This window comes from Schistocerca gregaria, chromosome 3, assembly GCF_023897955.1.
Source record: "Schistocerca gregaria isolate iqSchGreg1 chromosome 3, iqSchGreg1.2, whole genome shotgun sequence".
NCBI lineage: Eukaryota > Metazoa > Arthropoda > Insecta > Orthoptera > Acrididae > Schistocerca > Schistocerca gregaria.
This window is the reverse complement of record NC_064922.1, coordinates 945263156-945282041: the sequence shown is the minus strand read 5'-3', so window position 1 is coordinate 945282041 and position 18886 is coordinate 945263156. Positions and strand designations below refer to the sequence as shown.

The following is an 18886-nucleotide window of genomic DNA, read 5'->3' as shown; positions in this document are numbered from 1 at the left end:
CTCTATCGCTGAGGCACGCAAGCCTCCCCACCAACGGCAAGGTCCATGGTTCATGGGGGGGAAATTTCATTAAAGAGTAAATATATTGGGAAGCAGTAGTTAGTATCCCTGGTTCCCTAAACAGGCTTCTGTAGGATGTTCTTGAGTTCACACCACGTATAACTCTTACTGTACGTTTTTGTGCCCAGAAAGCTTTAGCTTGGCTTGATGAATTACCCACATGACTTTTATGTATTCATATACGCACCATAGTTATGGAAGTTACTAGATTATGTCATAAATTGATTATATAAACCAGTTTTACATGTTAATAGAATGGAGTCTTTTAAGAATTCGCTAAAACTTTTTACAAAAATTTGTTGTTTGAAGATCACTATGGTTTCTGATTTGGATTATGCTTTATATATAAACAACGGTGTTTTGAGAACTCCTCCTTTTCATTAGTGTATTAACAGTTACTTCATACTGTAAAGGCATTTGCTTTACACAGGTCAATTCCACAATGCATTACATCAGTGCCATCAGCAGAAACGGGCTGTTAGGAAGAATTTTTTGCTACAACACAAATGCTCAAACAGTTAGGTCTGTATATTTTGATCGTGTACATTCATTACAGATGTAAGGGATCATATTCTAGGGGACGCACACCAGACCAAAACTGCTATCAAGAAAAAAGGCAACTGTAAGAATAATTGAACAAGCAGGCAGCAGAAAACCATGTAAACCTTTTTTTTTAAGAATTCAAACCTTCTCCTGAGGTGATATATTGGAAGTAGTTATGCATGTTGAAAATTTATGCTGCGGTAAAGAAACATTATTCTTCAAAATAGAACTATTCGCGATTACAGTAGCAGGCCAAACAGTGACATTTTTTGCTTGTCTTTCCAACACCACGCTGTGCCTATCAAATGTATATCATGGAGGAAGAAAACTGTATAAAAAAATTACTTAGATATGTAAAATCTCTGTCTCAACGATATATCTTCAAAAAATCTGCTGCAAAACTACTTTTATTGAGTTTGTCATTGACTTGCGGGTGAAATCGTGTAATTCACTTTTTCAGCTTATAAATGTACAAATGCAGAGGTGACTGAAGTCATGGGACAGTTATATGCATATATGGTGGTTGGCAAAGTAGAAAATGGCAGTGCTTTGGTGGAGCTGTCATTTGTATTCGGATGATTCACGTGAAAAGGAGTCCGACGTATGGCCGCAAGATGGGAATTAGCAGACTTTGCACTGGAATGGAAGCATCAGACGATCCATTTCGGAAATCGTTAGAGAATTCAGTTTTCCGAGATCCACAGAGTCAAGAGTGAACCGAGAGCAGCAAATCTCAGTCATTACCTCTCACCACTGTCAACGTAGAGGCCGGCGGCCTTCAGTTAACGACCAGCAGAAGCTGCGTTTATGTAGAGTTGTAAGTGCCAACAGACAGGCGTGAAATAACCGCAAGCACCAATATGGGACATAACGAGAACGTATCGCTTAGTACAGTGCGGCGAAATATTTCGTTGTTGGCCCATGGCAACGGACGACCGCACAACATCGACTGCAGCGCCTCTCCTGGGCTCGTGACCATATCAGTTGGACCCCAGACGACTGTAAACCGTGGCCTGGTCAGATGAGTTCCAATTTCAGTCGGTAAGAGCGGATGGCACGGTTCGAATGTTCCGTACACCCTACGAAGCCATGGACCCAAGTTGTCGAGAACGCACTGTGCAGGCTGGTGGTAGCTCCGTAATGGTGTGGGCTGTGTTTACGTGGGATGGAGTGGGTCCTCTGGTCGAACTGAACCTATCATTGACTGGAAACTGTTATGTTCGGCTACTTGGAGACTATATGCTGACATTTATGGACTTTCTGTCCCCAGAAAACGCTGTAAGATATGTGGACGACAATATGCCGTGTAGAGTATCTCGCAGGACACTACCTAACGAGACTGGCGGATGAGCGAGACCCTCGTCGAATCCACGTGGTAGACTAAGGCGACCGTCGGCTCGTACAGTGGTATGCCCGAGTGCAGTTTTTAGGCGATTCGCAACACTCTTTTCGCAAAATGTTACGCTCATAGCCATCTGTGGTTATAGCGTACGGAACTTCTAAAAGAAAACACATATGACCATAAATCCTCCGCCGGCCGCTGTGGCCGAGCGATTCTACGAGCTTCAGTCTGGAACCGCGCTGCTGCTACGGTCGCAGGTTCGAATCCTGCCTCGGGCATGGCTGTGTTTGATGTCCTTAGGTTAGTTGGGTTTATGTAGTTCTAAGTCTAGGGGACTGATGACCTCAGAAGTTAAGTATCATAGTGCTTAGAGCCATAAATTATCCCGTTGACTTGCCAGATAGTTAATTACACGTCCACTCGTGACGGTTATACCCGTTAAATACGCATTTTATCAGTTACGTTATTTTCCTACTCTAGGTGACGTCAGCAGATAAGGCGTAACACAGCTGTTCAGTGGCGCGTAACTTCAATCTCCTACTTCACAAGCCGTCGCAGTCAGTGGGTGTGCGACTCCGTTGAACAGAAGTCTCTTTGCAGGGATGGGGAAAGACATCGACAACGGCGAACTGCAAACATTAGAGGTACTGTGGAACTTTTACCCACGTACAATACATCAAACGCTTCCTCCATTACGTGTTTACATATTTGCACACGGTCAGGATTAAAAAGAAAAATTTTCTAATGCAAGCTGTTCGTTTCGAAGAGTGGCATCCAATGACACCAAACTCGACCCTCGTGCCCCACCTCCAAGGGTGTGACGTGACAGATGGCGCTGTAATCGACAAAAGTCAAAATGGGTAAAAAGCTGTTGAAAAGTGGTATCATCTCAAGAAATACACATCAGATTATAGTCCCCGGTCGTTATAAATGCAATTATTTTCAAATATTTAACGTGAAACCGGATTTTTTAGGCAAAAGTACTTTACTTCTGGACAAATCGCACTATATTCAGAAATTTCGCAAATAAGTGTTCTGCATATGTTGCGTGTGCACAAATTCGATTGGCATCACTTATCGTTGCATAAGAACATAACAACTACAGCGGGACGACTTTCAGAATCGCTTGAACGTTTACAGTTGAATACGACAACAACTAACAGCCTATGTAGATTTCACTTCACAGATACTTTCCTCTGGTGAATCAAATCGCCAAATGAATAGGCATAACAGCCGTCATTGGTAAGAGAATAATCCGCTTTAACTAAAGCAAGTCGAGCATCATATGTGAAAGAAATTACACCAAAAATGTGGACCAAGTAATTGTGTTTCGGAGAATCAAGTCTTTTTTTTGCTATAAAACCGGTTTCTTATTGAAGGTTTTAGCATAACACACTTTCCACCTCCTGGGATCCTGATCTGATGGATATTTAAACAGTTTTTAATGCAAATCCATTTTTGTCGATTACAGCACTATCTATAACGGACTCAAAAAATTTTTTATGCAAAAGTTACGTATTTTTCCTGAAGAATCCGGAACAGAAACTGGGGTTCCTTTTCACTATTTCAAACTTGACCCCCTCCCCCCCTCTCCCCCCTTCCACCCAGGGGCAGGGGGATCGAGTGTGGTGTCAGTGGATGTCCCCCGTCGAGACGAACAACTTTGATTCCAAACTTTCTTAAACCCAGTTTTTAGTTTACCGCATATTTCCATAAGTATATTTATATTCCTCAGCCTCCATAGCCTGCAAGCTACTAACAGCTTGCGGCGAAAAGTACTTCGTAGCAACATCCCATTAGTGCCGTGCGTTGCCATATGGCAATATTTGTAACACTTTTTTAAAATCGTTGATTCCAAGACATCAACGAAGCGAGAGTGTTAGCAGCATTGGATTCCGTTCCGTGAGACTGTAAAGATCACTACAATGCAACAGTTTTAACAATACATTTAAATTCTGTGGCGTAAGCAGTGTTGGAAGTCGTTTTTTGCTGAATGACGAAGAAAAATGGAGTATAAGTCCGAGTAAGTATGTTTTACACAGTAACTTACGATATATAATTTGGTTTTTTAGTATGGTTGTGCTTTAAATACTCAAATATATATTCTTTGGAGGTTATTGCTTGCAGTGAAATAAATTACGTTCATTTACGCCGTTTGAACGACGGTGTTGCCATATGGCAACGCTAGGCGCTTGTACCAGGCAAAAGGGTTTCTCGCTTGCTGAGGCGCTAGAGATTCCTTATAATGATGATATTGAAGGTGATGTGTTTGTTGAGCCCCCAGATGCGAATAGAGAAGAATGATGGATTATTGTATGTGCAGTGGCTGGACAACTCAGTTGCAATGATCTCTTCTTCATGTGGTGCACAAGAAGTAGGCCAAGTCAAGAGATTCTCGCAACTAAAAAAGCGAAATGTGGTGACTCCCAGACCAAAACTGGTAGACAAATATAATACATATATGGGAGGTACTGATCAGGTGGATCAGAATCTAGCATGCTATCGCATTGAATAAGAAGCAAGAAATGGTACTGGTGTCTCTTTACATGGATGTTAGATGTCGCCATACAAAAGAGTTGGATTTTGTATAATACAGCAAGAAACCAAACTATTTCTCAGCTTCATTTCAAGAGAGAAGTAGCAACAGTGTACTTGCGAAGACACCAAGCTTTACCAAAAGGAGCCTGGAGACGATCTGCATCAAGGGCATGTTCTGACAGCTGCATATCAGATTCAGTTAGGTTTGATAAGACTGACCACCTCGTCCAGCGCACAGAAGGAAAGAAGAATAAATGGTGTGCACACGAGGAGTGTAAATCTATTGTGAGAACAATGTGTTTGAAGTGTAATGTCGGATTGTGTATTGACTGTTTTATTCCATTTCATGTAAAATAATGCTGAGTTCAAGGTTTGATTTTTGATTATTAATTGTACTGTGTTATAAAGTATCAATTGTATGACGAAGACTGAATAATAAATTTGCACAAAACTTGTATGTGTAATAAGAAATTTCAATAACCTACTTATTATAGTTGAAGTTGTAATCCATATAAATTTAGGTAGTGAAACCACCTGGTGAAAGCCATATGGCAACATCAAATATCTCGCTAATGGCGGTAATGACTTTCGTCAAAACAACACTGTTGTGTAATTTATGCCTTTCACAGACATAATAACGCATTTAAAAAAAAAAAAACGAAAAAATTAATTCCGGCGCTAATGGGTTAACAGTTTCCAGTCCTCTTTGACATGCGTGTTGAGCGAGGGAGAAATGACTGTCTGTATGCTTCCCTAAGCACCCGTATCTCTCTCCTCTTTTTCTCATCATAGCAACGCGAGATCTGTGACGGTGACAGCAAGCCCGTTTCCGATTTTTCTCGCAAGATTATCACCCTAGCTACACGTAAAAATTTGAGAGAAACTGAATAACTTTCTGTGACATTAATTATTTATCGTATTGCTTTTGACAAATTGAAAAAATAAATAAGTACACAGAATATACAGCCTACAATATCCTAGTATAAACCTAAAACATTAGAGACAAACATCTAGAGCATTTATGTAAACTGTCCACTTTAGAGTCGGCAGCACGAAGTCTTCTCGTCGGCCATCGTGTGATCTTGTGGGGCATTCTTCTGTGATGAGTCTGATGGTCTGTGGTTCTCCGTAGTCAGAAGAAGGGATGGCTGCTTACGCAATTTCCGTAAAAGAATATAAACATCTCCCACGTTGAGTTCTAACTCCGTTTAGGATTGACCATGTTCAGCATGGCAAGTCAAATTACTGTTGTTCTTGAATGATAGTATTTTTTGTTCTCTATTCCATTCCTGCGTCCATGCTTTGGTAAGGTGAAACTCATATTTCACAGCGACCTTTTCTATTTTTGTAGGTAATACTCTACAGAAAATTCAGTTGTGGTTTGCGTCATCAGTATCTTGATGTATTGGTCGATTTTTATTGTCGCCGACGTTCTTTTGACTCGTTCCTGAGAGCATTTATGCGTCGTAGTTGACGAGTTGCAGTGTGGCTTAATGCTTGTGGCCATTCTGTAGGTGTTGACTTGATGACACCAGAAATCTTCATCATGCTGTTGTTTACCAAAACGTCTGTTTTTTGTGCATATGGACAAACTGGTGCAGCAAAATCTGCACTTGAGAAAACTGGCCTCTGAGCAGAGAAACGTAGGTTGGATGCCGATGCTCCCCAGATTGTAATACACATCTTTTGGATGAAGTTATTTAGTGTTTCCAGTTTTTCGTTTGTTTTTGATAGATGGTCTCTAAAAGAGAGGAGTCTATCTGCGGTTACCCCAAGATACTTAGGTATTGTACTGCAGGTGTAGTGTTTTCAAATTGTGCGTTGAGCTTTGATGGAATTCCGTTGGAGTCACCATTTGGGAAAGTTCTTTCACAGTACAATTAAGTCTCCGTTAGATTTTTCTCCTGATTGTTGAATCTGAAACATTACCTTCGAAAAATTACTGAATTACTGTGCTGATTAACCTCTTACGTTATTAGATTTTCAAACAGCTGAGCAAAACTGAACGTACTCAGACACTTCTCTCTTTACTTATTCTGATCAACACTAAACTGTCACACACTATTTTTAGCGCAACGCAATCTGACTTTCAAAAATCCCTACAAAAGAATGTCCCTGACTAATAATAACCTATACCTTTCATGAATCATTTACCTCACAAAAATCTTCTATTCGAACTACTGCAATAGAGCGAGCGCCAATACTAACAGCTAAATAAAAGATTCTAACTACTGAAGGCACTAACTATTGATAGTCATAGTTAGCAAGTGAAAGATTTTGATAGAGAACAAAAAATGTATTTACCTTAATAATGCTCAAAAGTTCATGATTTCCAGTATTACAGATTTACTCTTTCTGGCGAATACACGTCCAGATCGTCTGCTCTCAAAACTCTGCCACCTGCTGGCGGCTCACCTCCAACTGCGTAGCGCTACCCGCCGTTCACATCCAACTGCCCAACACTACAATAGCGAATTTTACAACAATGCCAACCAACCACAGACTGCACACAGCACAGCCAGTGATTTTCATAGAGAGCGCTACGTGACGTTACTAACATAAAAACCTAAACAGCCTACTTAAACCTTATCAATGAACGAAACAGGGCACATTGACGAAATGAAAGAATCGAACATGTATTCGGAACGTTTCCAGCATTTTGACAGAATGTTTCAAAAGTGTTTCGATATTGTATTAGACAAAGGACAGCATTCAAAACTTAAATATTGCTGATTTTGTAAGAGAGATTCGAGATATTAGGGCACGTTTGCTTCCGAAATCTGATAATTCGTAAATATTTCACTGCTGTAGAGCATAAATTACTCGTTAAGGACATTGTTTCCCACCATGTGATACAGATTTGCCCGTTACTGGTAATAGAGGAACGAAATATCCCTTCACCCAACTACACCTTGTTGCAAGTACCCAGTCGTCGGCGTAACCTAACTTCCTTGGTTTTGTTTTTTGGATGTCTGCTTCGTATAAGCAGAAGAGACATGGAGCAAGGAGCGATCCTTGTGGTAGATATTTTTAATTTACACTTGTGTCCAAAATTAAAACGACAAATCGTTATTCGCCCTCTCGCGTCTATTTCTCAATATAATCATACAAAGTGTCAACCAGATATCCGTACGATCTCGTTCTGCACAGAAGACGGCATCCTGGTCAATGGACAACCATGTCATCGATGGGTTTTTCTACGTCCGCCCTTTTAACTGGAGGTCTTGGTCTCCATGGCCGTTCACTATTGTAAGGAAATGAAGCCCCTACAGCCGTCTTTATGAACTTATTTATTGTGTGGCTACCAGTTTCGGCGCACCAGTGCGCCACCTTCAGAACTTAGTTGACGCTGATAACCGCTTCGGCATCAACTAAGCTCTGAAGGTGGCGCACTGGTGCGCCGAAACTGGTAGCCACACAATAAATAAGATCATAAGGACGGCTGTAGGGGCTTCATTTTCTTACAGTGCCAGTGACGACATCAGGGCACTTGTGAAACGAGGCAGTGTTCGCCGGCTAGTCCCACATCCACAGTCGCTGTGTACACAGTCACAGACTGTGCAGTATGGCGCAGAGGAGATGCCTACCAGACTCTCTGCGGTGGAGAAACACAGAAAGAACGGAGGCAGGACGGTCGCAAACTGATGTGTCCCGAGGGCTCAGTGTGAACCGTTGTGTTGTTTCTCGGCTGTGGCGACAGTTTATACAGACCGGAACTGTGTTCCGAAGACCAGTGCAGGGACACCCACGCGTGACTTCAGAAGAGGACTGTCATTTGGCTATAGGCCTACATCTCTGACATCGATCTGTTGTAGAATTTTAGAACTCGCTTTATTTGTTCATGAGACCAGAAAATATTAGATACAGGCTCCCAGGTAGATGCTGTTTTCCTTGACTTCCGGAAGGCGTTCTATACAGTTCCGCACTGTCGCCTGATAAACAAAGTAAGAGCCTACGGATTATCAGACCAGCTGTGTGGCTGGATTGAAGACTTTTTATCAAGTAGAACACAGCATGTTGTTCTCAATGGAGAGACGTCTACAGACGTTAAAATAACCTCTGGCGTGCCACAGGGGAATGTTATGGGACCATCGCTTTTCACAACATATATAAATGACCATTAGATCGTGTCGGAAGTTCCATGCGGCTTTTGTAGTGTACAGAGAAGTTGCAGCATTAGAAAATTGCAGCCAAAAGAGCAAGATCTGCAGCAGATAGGCACTTGGTGCATGGAGTGGCAACTGACCCTTAACATAGATAAATGTAATGTATTGCGAATACATAGAAAGAACGATCCTTTATTGTATTATTATATGATAGCGGAACAAACACTGGTAGCAGTTACTACTGTGAAATATCTGGGAGTATGCGTACGCAACGTTTTGAAGTGCAATGATCATATAAAATTAATTGCTGGTAAGGTGGGTGCCAGGTTGAGATTCATTGGGAGAGTCCTCAGAAAATGTAGTCCATCAACAAAGGAGGTGGCTTACAAGACACTAGTTCGATCTATACTTCAGTATTGCTCATCAGTGTGGGATCTGTACTAGGTCGGGCTTACAGAGGAGATAGAGAAGATCCAAAGAACAGCGGCGCGTTTCGTCACAGGGTTATTTGGTAAGCGTGATAGCGTGACGGAGATGTTTAGCAAACTCAAGAGGCAGACTGCAAGAGAGGCGCTCTGCATGGCGGTGTAGCTTGCTGTCCAGGTTTCGAGAGGGTAAGTTTCCGGATGAGGTATCGAATATATTGCTTCCCTCTACTTATACCTCCCGAGGAGATTACGAATGTAAAATTAGAGAGATTTGAGCGCTCACGGAGGCTTTCCGGCAATCGTTCTTCTCGCGAACCATACGCGACTGGAACAGGAAAGGGAGGTAATGACAGTGGTACGTAAAGTGCCCTCCGCCACACACCGTTGGGTGGCTTGCGGAGTATAAATGTAGCTATAGATGTAGATGTAGATGTAGAAGACGACAGTACCGCTTTAGTACTGCACTGTAACTGGCATGTGATCTCGCAGCATCCACTGGAATTGTTGTATCGAGGTAAACGGTGAGCAGAAGGCTTGGGCAAAGTGGCAATTATTGTCGGACACCTGCAGTATGACGCGTCTTCACAGAAGGGATCGTCTAGGGTGGAGCCATCAACATGGCTCTTGGGCGGTCGAACAGTGGGCCAGTATTGTTTTCATAGCTGAGTCCCGATTTAGCCTGGAGAGTGATTCTCGATGGATTCGTATTTGGTGGGAACGTGGAACACGATTTCGGGACCTAAACATTGTGGAATGCATATTGTCTGTCAAATAACACACCGTCGGTGCATCCTATCACTATCGCGTTTTTTGGAGCTATCATTATGAACGGAATTGTGCATTATCCGACTAACACCCACGGAAGTTACTGTATGAACTTTCACTCATGCGTTCAGCAAGTTTCTTCAATTAGACATACCATAATAAATTCTCATGCTATTCAAGCCCAATATTCGTCCCCTAATTCCTGTTCACATGTAACGTAGCGCAATCGCTATGGTATAACCACTGCCGTATTGTCTCCTTCCTAGGCTGGTTGATTTAGCACCATTAACCAAACAGAGTAGCTACAATGATCACGTAATGAAGAAACGCAGAGAAAAATAACAGTTCCACACTAAGAGAGGTAAAGATACACCATACTGTGATTTATCTGTGCAGTGTCGGCCTGGGAACATGTGGAATGATATATGTGCACAGTTGGAAGCTCACAACGTGGGCAAAGATGAACCTCGGCACAGACAATGATGACTGAGCCCGTTCTTAATGGTTTCTGTGTATCTGAGGGAGGGATAGGCACTTCGCTAGTCGAAGCGGAAGACGTACTACAACAAATATCGTGAGGTCACTAGTCTGGGTAAATGGCCCAGCTGTAAAGTTCTATAAGTCAAACGTTCTGTGTCCTTGTGCTTTGATTTTAGTAACATGGATTCTGTCCTTGAGACGCTATTGGAGCAATGTGTTTTATAAAAAAGTATCATGTGGGAAGAAAGGCATTGCCCAAACTGACAGCTGTTTTAACAAATAAAACTGTTGGTGGGACTAAATGTTGTAACCGCGACAGGAACGGTCCTGGGGTTGCTGTGAGGGAAAGCGCTGCGGGAAGCACCGAGCAGCCCGTGAACAACACAAACGGGAGGGGACGGACACAAACAACGAAAGACAACCGAGCGAGGCCTTAGTAACAACCAGCAAGAAACAACGGAGTCACAAAAAACCACACGAATCTACCACATCCGCTCATACACGGAACAAAGTAACGTAAATACGTTGTCTGAAGCGAGATGTCGATAGACGAAGGATAACGGTTAGACTGACTGGCGGAGCTCTTTTCTTTTCCATTATTGAAAGTCAATTCTCCCCGAAGCGGGCGGGCTGGCTGCAGCTTAGTACGCTGCTCTACAGCCTACAGACTTTTTTAAAAATGTACGAAGAAAAGAAACAAGAAAAACAGGCGATAAAACGGCGCCTTAAAGTGTAAAATGGCGAAAAATTGTGGAAAGTTAAGACAGAAAGCAAAGGGGTTGGCAATGTTAATAAAATACACAGGAATCAGACAAGTAACATGGTAGACACACAATTAAAAAAAGAAACATGGCGACAGTCTGTTCGCAAGAGATAAAATAATCACACCCAGCGACAGTATGATGGCCGTTCGCAGCACTTCCCAAAAGACACACAACACTGAACACACACTGTAAACACTGCACTAAAATGTCGGCACAAAGATGACACACCATAGCGAGTTGAAGCGAGTGACTGCGTGTGAGATCGCTCTCTAAGTTTTTATATATTTTTGCGTTTCAGATACATATTTTTACGGTTTTTGTGATAATATTTACTATATAAGTGACATATTAGTGGTTTCTTCGTTCGCCTCTGCCTTTCTTGTGTTGTGACGTGATATTTGTGAGTGTTTCGTATCGAGCAACGTAACCTCTTAGCTGTGTTTACATTCCGCGCTGACCAGTTGCAGCTGTAGCGGCGCATCGAAAGCTAAGTACTGATTAATTGTTTCTGTATAGTGGTTTATTTAGGAACTTTAGTAGTCTTCAACCGGTGTTTTTTGTGTTTTCTGGTGAAATAATTTCAGAAGAACCTTTTGGGGACTGTTTTCAGCTTCGTTACTGTGTCATTAGACGTTTGATTCTCTTTCTGTATTAGTCTTTTGTTATATTCACATTTGTTGTTTATTGATACTGTTAATAATAGTAGTTACTTCCCTTGTAGAGTAAGTTTGTGATTATTATAGTCAGGTTTTAACATCTTATTGTAGTAGCGGAACTTAAAAAAAGTAAAATTTTACCATGAGTGAGAAGTGTGGGCTTTGCCGTAGGTTCGTGAGTAGTGGATTGCGGTGTGAGACTTGTTCGAAGTATTTTCACTGGGGGGAATGCAGTGGGGAAGCCAGTGGGCATTCTGGTGAGACCCTCTCCTGGAACTGTATGTTATGTAGCAAGAGTAAGTTGATAGAGGAGCAGGAGCGTAAGATCTGTGCCCTTCAGGTGCAGTTGAAAAACGCACAGGAGGAGCTAGATAGGATGAGGAGGGAGAAGGGGGTTGGGGAATGGGAGCTGGCTGTTGGTAAGAGATCTGCTAGGAGAAGGAGATTTTCAGATAGCTTTACTATTGGTGTTTGCAATAGATATGACCAACTGTCAGAGTCTAGTGGAGAGGAATCTCTAGTAGCTGTAGATGTAGGAAGTATGCAGTAGACCTCAGTAGTTACGGTGGCTAGAACAGTTGCAAAGTCGAAGAGGAAGAAGAAGGTTCTGCTGTTAGGTAGTTCTCATGGCAAAGGTGTAGGCCAGCAGTTGCAGGAAGTGCTGGGGAGTGAGTACCAGGTCACGAGCATTGTGAAGCCTCATGCAGGATTGGCTCAGGTGACTGTTAACATAGGGGGGTTATGTAGGGAGTTTACTAAAGAGGATCAGTTAGTGATTGTGGGTGGGGCTGGTAATAGTATTGATAGGGATGGGGAGTATGACATAGATGGTGACCTGGAGAAGATAGCCACTCACACTGGCAACACGAATGTGCATTTCGTGGAACTGTTTCAGCGTCACGATCGGCCTCATCTTAAAACAGCCGTCAGGGGTAATAATATGTGACTTGGGGGTGCGCTGATGACAGAAAGCATGGGTCACATTTCAGTGGTGTTGGTGGAGTCTATCAGCAGGATGGGTTTCACTAGACATGGCCTGCACCTCAACAGGTATGGGAAGGGAAGATTAGCAAAGCTTATAGGTGACAGCATAGGTGGGGTTGGTGGGATCACTCATGGGAAAATTCCTGCAGTAGTGGGTGTTAGAGCTGCACCTTGTTTAGACTGAATTCAGCTAATAGGTTTTCCTGCTTAAGGGAAGTCTATCTAACAAAGGAACCACTTTTGACAAAGCTTAGGTATCCGAGTAATGAGGGAATTAGTATAGTTCATCAAAATATACAAGGTGTTAGAGATAAAGTTAGTGAATTGCTTATAGATGTTGACTCTGAAATTATTGGTGTATCTGAACACTTCTTAAATAAGGAGATAATTCAGAGGCTTCCTTTACCAGGATACAGGTTGGCTGGCAGCTTTTCGAGGAGCTCTTTGCGGTGTGGGGGAGTAGCCATGTATGTGAAAAACGGAATCCCATTTGAGTCAATTGATGTTTCAAAGTACTGCACTGAAAAGGTTTTTGAATGTTGTGCAGGTGTGGTTAAATTTAATGGAGCTAAACTTCTAACTGTTGTTATTTATAGATCCCCAGACTCTGATTTCACAACATTTTTGCTAAAGCTAGAGGAGATTCTTGGTTCACTTTAAAGGAAATACAAAAAGTTAGTTATATGTGGTGACTTCAGTATTAATTGTATAAGTCATTGTGCAAGGAAGATGATGCCGGTAGACCTCCTTAATTCATATAATCTTATGCAAACCGTATTCTTTCCAACGAGAGTGAAAGGGAACAGTAGAACAACCATAGACAACATTTTTGTTCATTCCTCATTACTAGAAGGGCATTCTGTTAGCAAAAAGGTGAATGGACTTTCAGATCATGATGCACAAATTTGTTAAAAGATTTTTGTGTTGCAACACGTGTTAAATATAGTCATCAGCTGTTTAGGAAAGCTGATCCAGTTGCTGTAAAGACCTTTGTGAACCTTATCAAGGAAAAAGAGTGGCAAGATGTTTATAGCACTGATACAGTAGACGATAAATATAATGCTTTTCTCAAGACTTTTCTCGTGCTCTTTGAAAGTTGCTTTCCGTTAGAACGTTCAAAACAGGGTACTAGCACAACAGGCAGCCTGGGTGGCTGACTAGAGGTATAAGAATATCTTGTAGAACAAAGTGGCAATTATATCAATACGTTAGAAACAGTCAGAATCTAAATGCAGCAGCCCATTACAAACGGTATTGTAAGGTGCTTAAAAATGTCATTAGGAAGGAAAAAAGTATGTGGTATGCAGATAGAATAACTAACTCTCAGGATAAAATTAAAACCATATGGTCAGTCGTAAAGGAAGTGGCTGGTCTGCAGAGACAGGTCGAGGATATAGAATCAGTGTGTAGTGGGAATGTCCGTGTTACTGATAAGTCGCATATATGTATAGTATTTAATAATCACTTTCTGAATATAGCAGGTGAACTAAATAGAAACCTAGTCCCAACAGGGAATCATATAGCGCTCTTAGAAAAAAGTGTCCCGTGACTGTTACCTGAAATGCTCCTCCATGATACTGATAAGAGGGAGATTGACTTAATAATTAAATCACTAAAGACCAAGAACTCTCATGGATATGATGGGGAATGTAGCAGAATACTGAAGTATTGTTCTATGTATGTTAGCCCAGTACTTAGCCATATCTGTAACTTTTCTTTTAGGAGTGGTCGGTTTCCTGATCGATTAAAGTACTCGGTAGTGAAGCCACTTTATAAAAAGGGAGACAGGGATAATATTGACAATTATAGACCTATTTCTATGCCATCGCTGTTTTCTAAAGTTATCGAGAAGGTTGTATATACAAGGTTACTGGAACATTTAAATTCAGATAATTTGCTTTCAAATGTTCAGTTTGGTTTTAGAAATGGTTTAACAACTGAAAATGCTATATTCTCTTTTCTCTGTGAGGTTTTGGACGGATTAAATAAAAGGTATCAAACGCTAGGAGTTTTCTTTGATTTAACGAAGGCTTTTGACTGTGTTGACCACAAAATATTATTGCAGAAGTTGGACCATTATGGAGTAAGGGGAGTAGCTTACAATTGGTTCGCCTCTTACTTTAAGAACAGAAAGCAGAAGGTAATTCTCCGCAATATTGAGAGCGGTAGTGATGTTAAGTCCCAATGGGGCACTGTTAAGTGGGGCGTTCCCCAAGAGTCGGTGCTGGGGCCACTGCTGTTTCTTATTTATATAAATGATATGCCTTCTAGTATTACAGGTGATTCAAAAATATTTGTGTTTGTTGATGACACCAGCTTGGTAGTGAAGGGTCTTGTGTGTAATATTGAAACAGTATCAAATAATGTAGTTCATGAAATAAGTTCGTGGCTTGTGGAAAATAATTTGATGTTAAACCACAGTAAGACTCAATTTTTACAGTTTTTGACTCACAATTCAACAAGAACCGATATTTTGATCAGACAGAATGTTCATATTATAAGCGAGACCGAACAGTTCAAGTTCCTAGGCGTTCAGATAGATAGTAAGCTGTTGTAGAAAGCCCATGTCCAGGATCTTGTTCAGAAACTAAATGATGCTTTATTTACCATTAGAACAGTATCTGAAATAAGTGACAGTCCAACACGAAAAGTAGTCTACTTTGCATATTTTCATACGCTTATGTCGTATGGTATTATTTTTTGGGGTAATTCTTCTGATTCAAAAAGGGTATTTTTGGCTCAAAAACGGGCTGTTCGAGCTATATGTGGTGTAAGTTCGAGAACCTCTTGTCGACCCCTATTCAATAGTCTGGGAATTCTGACATTGCCCTCACAGTACATTTTTCTTTAATATCGTTTGTTGTTTGCAATATTAGCCTATTCCCAAGAGTTAGCAGCCTTCACTCAGTTAATACTAGACAGAAATCCAATCTGCATGTGGAATGCACTTCCTTGACTCTTGTGCAGAAAGGAGTGCAGTATTCTGCTGCATCCATTTTCAGTAAGCTACCACAAGAACTCAAAAATCTTAGCAGTAGCCCAAACTCTTTTACGTCTAAACTGAAGAGTTTCCTCATGGCTCACTCCTTCTATTCTGTCGAGGAGCTCCTGGAAGATCTAAAAAATTAAGCAAATTCCTGTGTTACATTGTTGATTTTCTTTATTTAAACTTACTTGTCACCTGAATGTTTGTTTATGTTTCATTTTATCTGTTTCTAATATTGTGTTATAATTTCATGTATTGACTTGTTCCATGACCATGGAGACTTCTCCTTAATTTGGTCCCATGGAACAATAAATAAATAAATAAATAAAATAAATAAAGAGCAGACGGGAGGGGGGGACCTGAACAGATGAAGGGGAAAACAAGGAGGGAGGAGAGTAAACACGAAAGGGGGGAGGCCGAAGGAGGTAGCGGACTCATAAGGGGAGGGGGGACAGGGCAGACGTGAGAGGGAATGGGAAAAGGCAGACGAGGGAAATGCAAAAGGCCTCGCGGGAGAGAAAGGGGGCAGAGAGAGGGTAGGTGGGGGAAAAAGAGGATGGAAGGGGGCAGAGGGACCACAGGAAAGGATGGAGGAAAGGAGGGGGGGTGAGGATCAGAGGTGATAGGAGGTATAAATGGAGGGAGAGAGGGCATCACCCGGGAGGGGGAGTTGATGAAAGTAACGTTGGAAAAGGAGATGAAAGGTGTAGAGATGGAGGATAGGGGGGACACAACAGTGAAGACGTGGCAGGGGGCGGGGATGGGAGAGGAGAGGAGCAACCAGGGGGTGAGGGTGATCAAGGCGGTGGGAAATGTAGAGTATGTGGATATGTTCGAGGAAGAGGAACAGATGGGGGAAGGGAATGAGGTCATAGAGGATCCGCGTGGGGGCCGGGAGGCGTATACAGAAGGCAAGGTAGAGTGCGTGACACTCGAGGATCTGGAGGGACTTATAGAATTTGGGGGGGGGCAGATATCCAGGTGGGACTGGCATAACAGAGGATGCGATGGATTAAGGATTTGTAGGTGTGGAGGATGGTAGAGGAGTTTGAGGAGTCGGAGACAGTTGTGGGCTTTGGATTGGATGGAGCGGATATGAGGGTTCCAGGTGAGGTGATGGCCAATGGTGAGGCCAAGGTAGGTGAGGGTGGGGGTGTGGTGGACAGGACGGGCGAAGACATTGAGGGAGAAATCCAGGAGCTGGAAGGAGCGAGTGCTATGACCTAAGATGATTGCCTGGGTCTTGGAAGGATTGATTTTCAGGAGCCACAGGTTACACCAAGCGGCAAAAAGGTCATGGTGATTTTGGAGAAGGCGTTGGGACCGTTGGAAGGTAGGAGCAAGGACGAGGAATGCGGTGTCATTGGCATATTGCAAGAGGTGTACTGGAGGGTGGAAGGGGGTTGGGGCACATCTGCCGTGTACAGGAGGTAGAGGATAGGGGACTGGCGGAGCGAGAGGCAGGCGCTGAAATATGTGATCGGGGACGCCACTATTGGCTGATGGGACCACGTGTTCCACTGTGGCGCCCTCACATTGAAAGAGGGCCAGGAGGCGCGCGCCGCCATGGTTTACGGCGAGACGGTGCAGAGACCATTAGCGGTCTTCGACGTCCATGCCGTCTGGTGCGGGTTCAAAACCTGCGGCGTGCAGTACCAGACTAAAAGTACAGGCTATTAATCGAATGTAACCTTCCCACTCCCACCGTCTCCCTCTTTCCTGTGTAGTTTACCAAAGGTACGAGAGGGGTCAATAAAACTTCCTTACTGGTGTAGTTTGTTACTTAAGTCAAGACTTTGGTTGTGAATGTTAATGAGATGGCTATCGGAGATTGGTACCAGATTTAGCCTAGCACGGAATCAGTCCTGTGAGGAGCGCTTGCAACATACCCTGTCATCAAAGCTATGTACCTACCACTCCACCATGATTACCGGCTTGCGCAAGCTAAATAAATGCAATAATACGCACAAGAAGTCTATGTTCCTGTAATGCAAGTTTGTCTCACAGACGTCTGTAACTTTTCATCCAAATTAACGACAAAGCATTTTATTTTCGTGGATTGATGAGATGGACCGGCCGCGGTGGCCGGGCGGTTCTAGGCGCTTCAGTCCGGTAGAGGGACCCCAGGGAAAGGACAGAGGAAAGGAGGGGGAATCAGGATCAGTGTTGATAGGAGGGATGAATGGAGGGAGAGAGGGCATAATCCAGGAGCGGGAGTTGACGGAAGCCACCTTAGGAAAGAAGGGTGTAGAGATGGAGGGTAGGGGGAACACAACAGTGAAGGCACGGCAGAGGGTGGGGGTTGGAGAGGAGAGGAGCAACCAGGGTATGAGGTGGATCAAGGCGGCGGGAGGTGTAGAGTACGCAGATATGTTTGAAGAATAGGAGCAGATGAGGGAAAGGAATCAGATCGTAGAGGATCCTTGTGGGGGATGGGAGGCGTATATGGAAGTCAAGGCAGATAAAGGATTTGTAGGTGTGGAGGATGGTAGAGGGGTTTCAGCCCCCAATGTCCAGCCAGAGAGGTGTTGGAGGAGTCACAGGCAGTTGTGGGCCTTGGACTGGATAGAGCGGAGATGAGTGCCCTCCACTACTACAGCATCTGTCATTAATCAGCTAATACAGTAGCCAGAAAAGAGATTACCTAAGGAATTTAAGTAACTGGCACGTTATTACAAGTGCAGTGACTCCATTGTAGGTACCTGTTGGATGCCGTGAAATGCGTCCCGCACGATGGTACAGTCAAGTGCATCTCGTGCTTATGTCCTCCATTAAGTAACCGGTGGCAAGACCTGTAGCTGCCGCACACTGAACAGGCTTTGGTGTATGTTTCCTAGATGGCGTGCTTGACTGTTGGCTGGCAGGGAATGGGGCCAGCTGGTTCGCATGCTGAACAAGTTACACTGTCTGATATTCGGTGCGGCAGACAGCTGCCTCACTACACTGCATCAACGACACTCCACACGAGATGGCTGCTCTACAATCTTTCCAAAACGATTTTAATGAAACAATTCAGTAAAATAGTCGATATTCTCGCATCCTGAAACCACATTCGTCAGTTTCATGGTGAATTGCTTAACATTTCATTAACAGTCATTGTTACTGTGATATATTGAGATTAATTAAGATATTGCATGAAATTAGAACAGTTTGCGATGAAGAATAGGAGTACTACGAGTTAGTGTTTAGTTCATGTTACATCATTCATTGCTGCATACAAAATATATCTGATAT

At 42.8% G+C, this 18886-nt stretch overlaps 1 protein-coding gene across 1 annotated transcript in view; it reads left to right on the top strand.

Annotated features, from left to right (window-relative positions):
* The first annotated feature begins 2482 nt into the window (after positions 1 to 2482).
* Positions 2483 to 18886, top strand: part of LOC126355870 (solute carrier family 22 member 7-like) — a 160689-nt gene continuing 144285 nt past the window's right edge. The window contains exon 1 of the mRNA XM_050006370.1: positions 2483 to 2589. Coding sequence (XP_049862327.1) covers positions 2548 to 2589 — 42 coding nt within the window. The 5' untranslated portion in view covers positions 2483 to 2547. The remainder of the gene's footprint in view (positions 2590 to 18886) is intronic.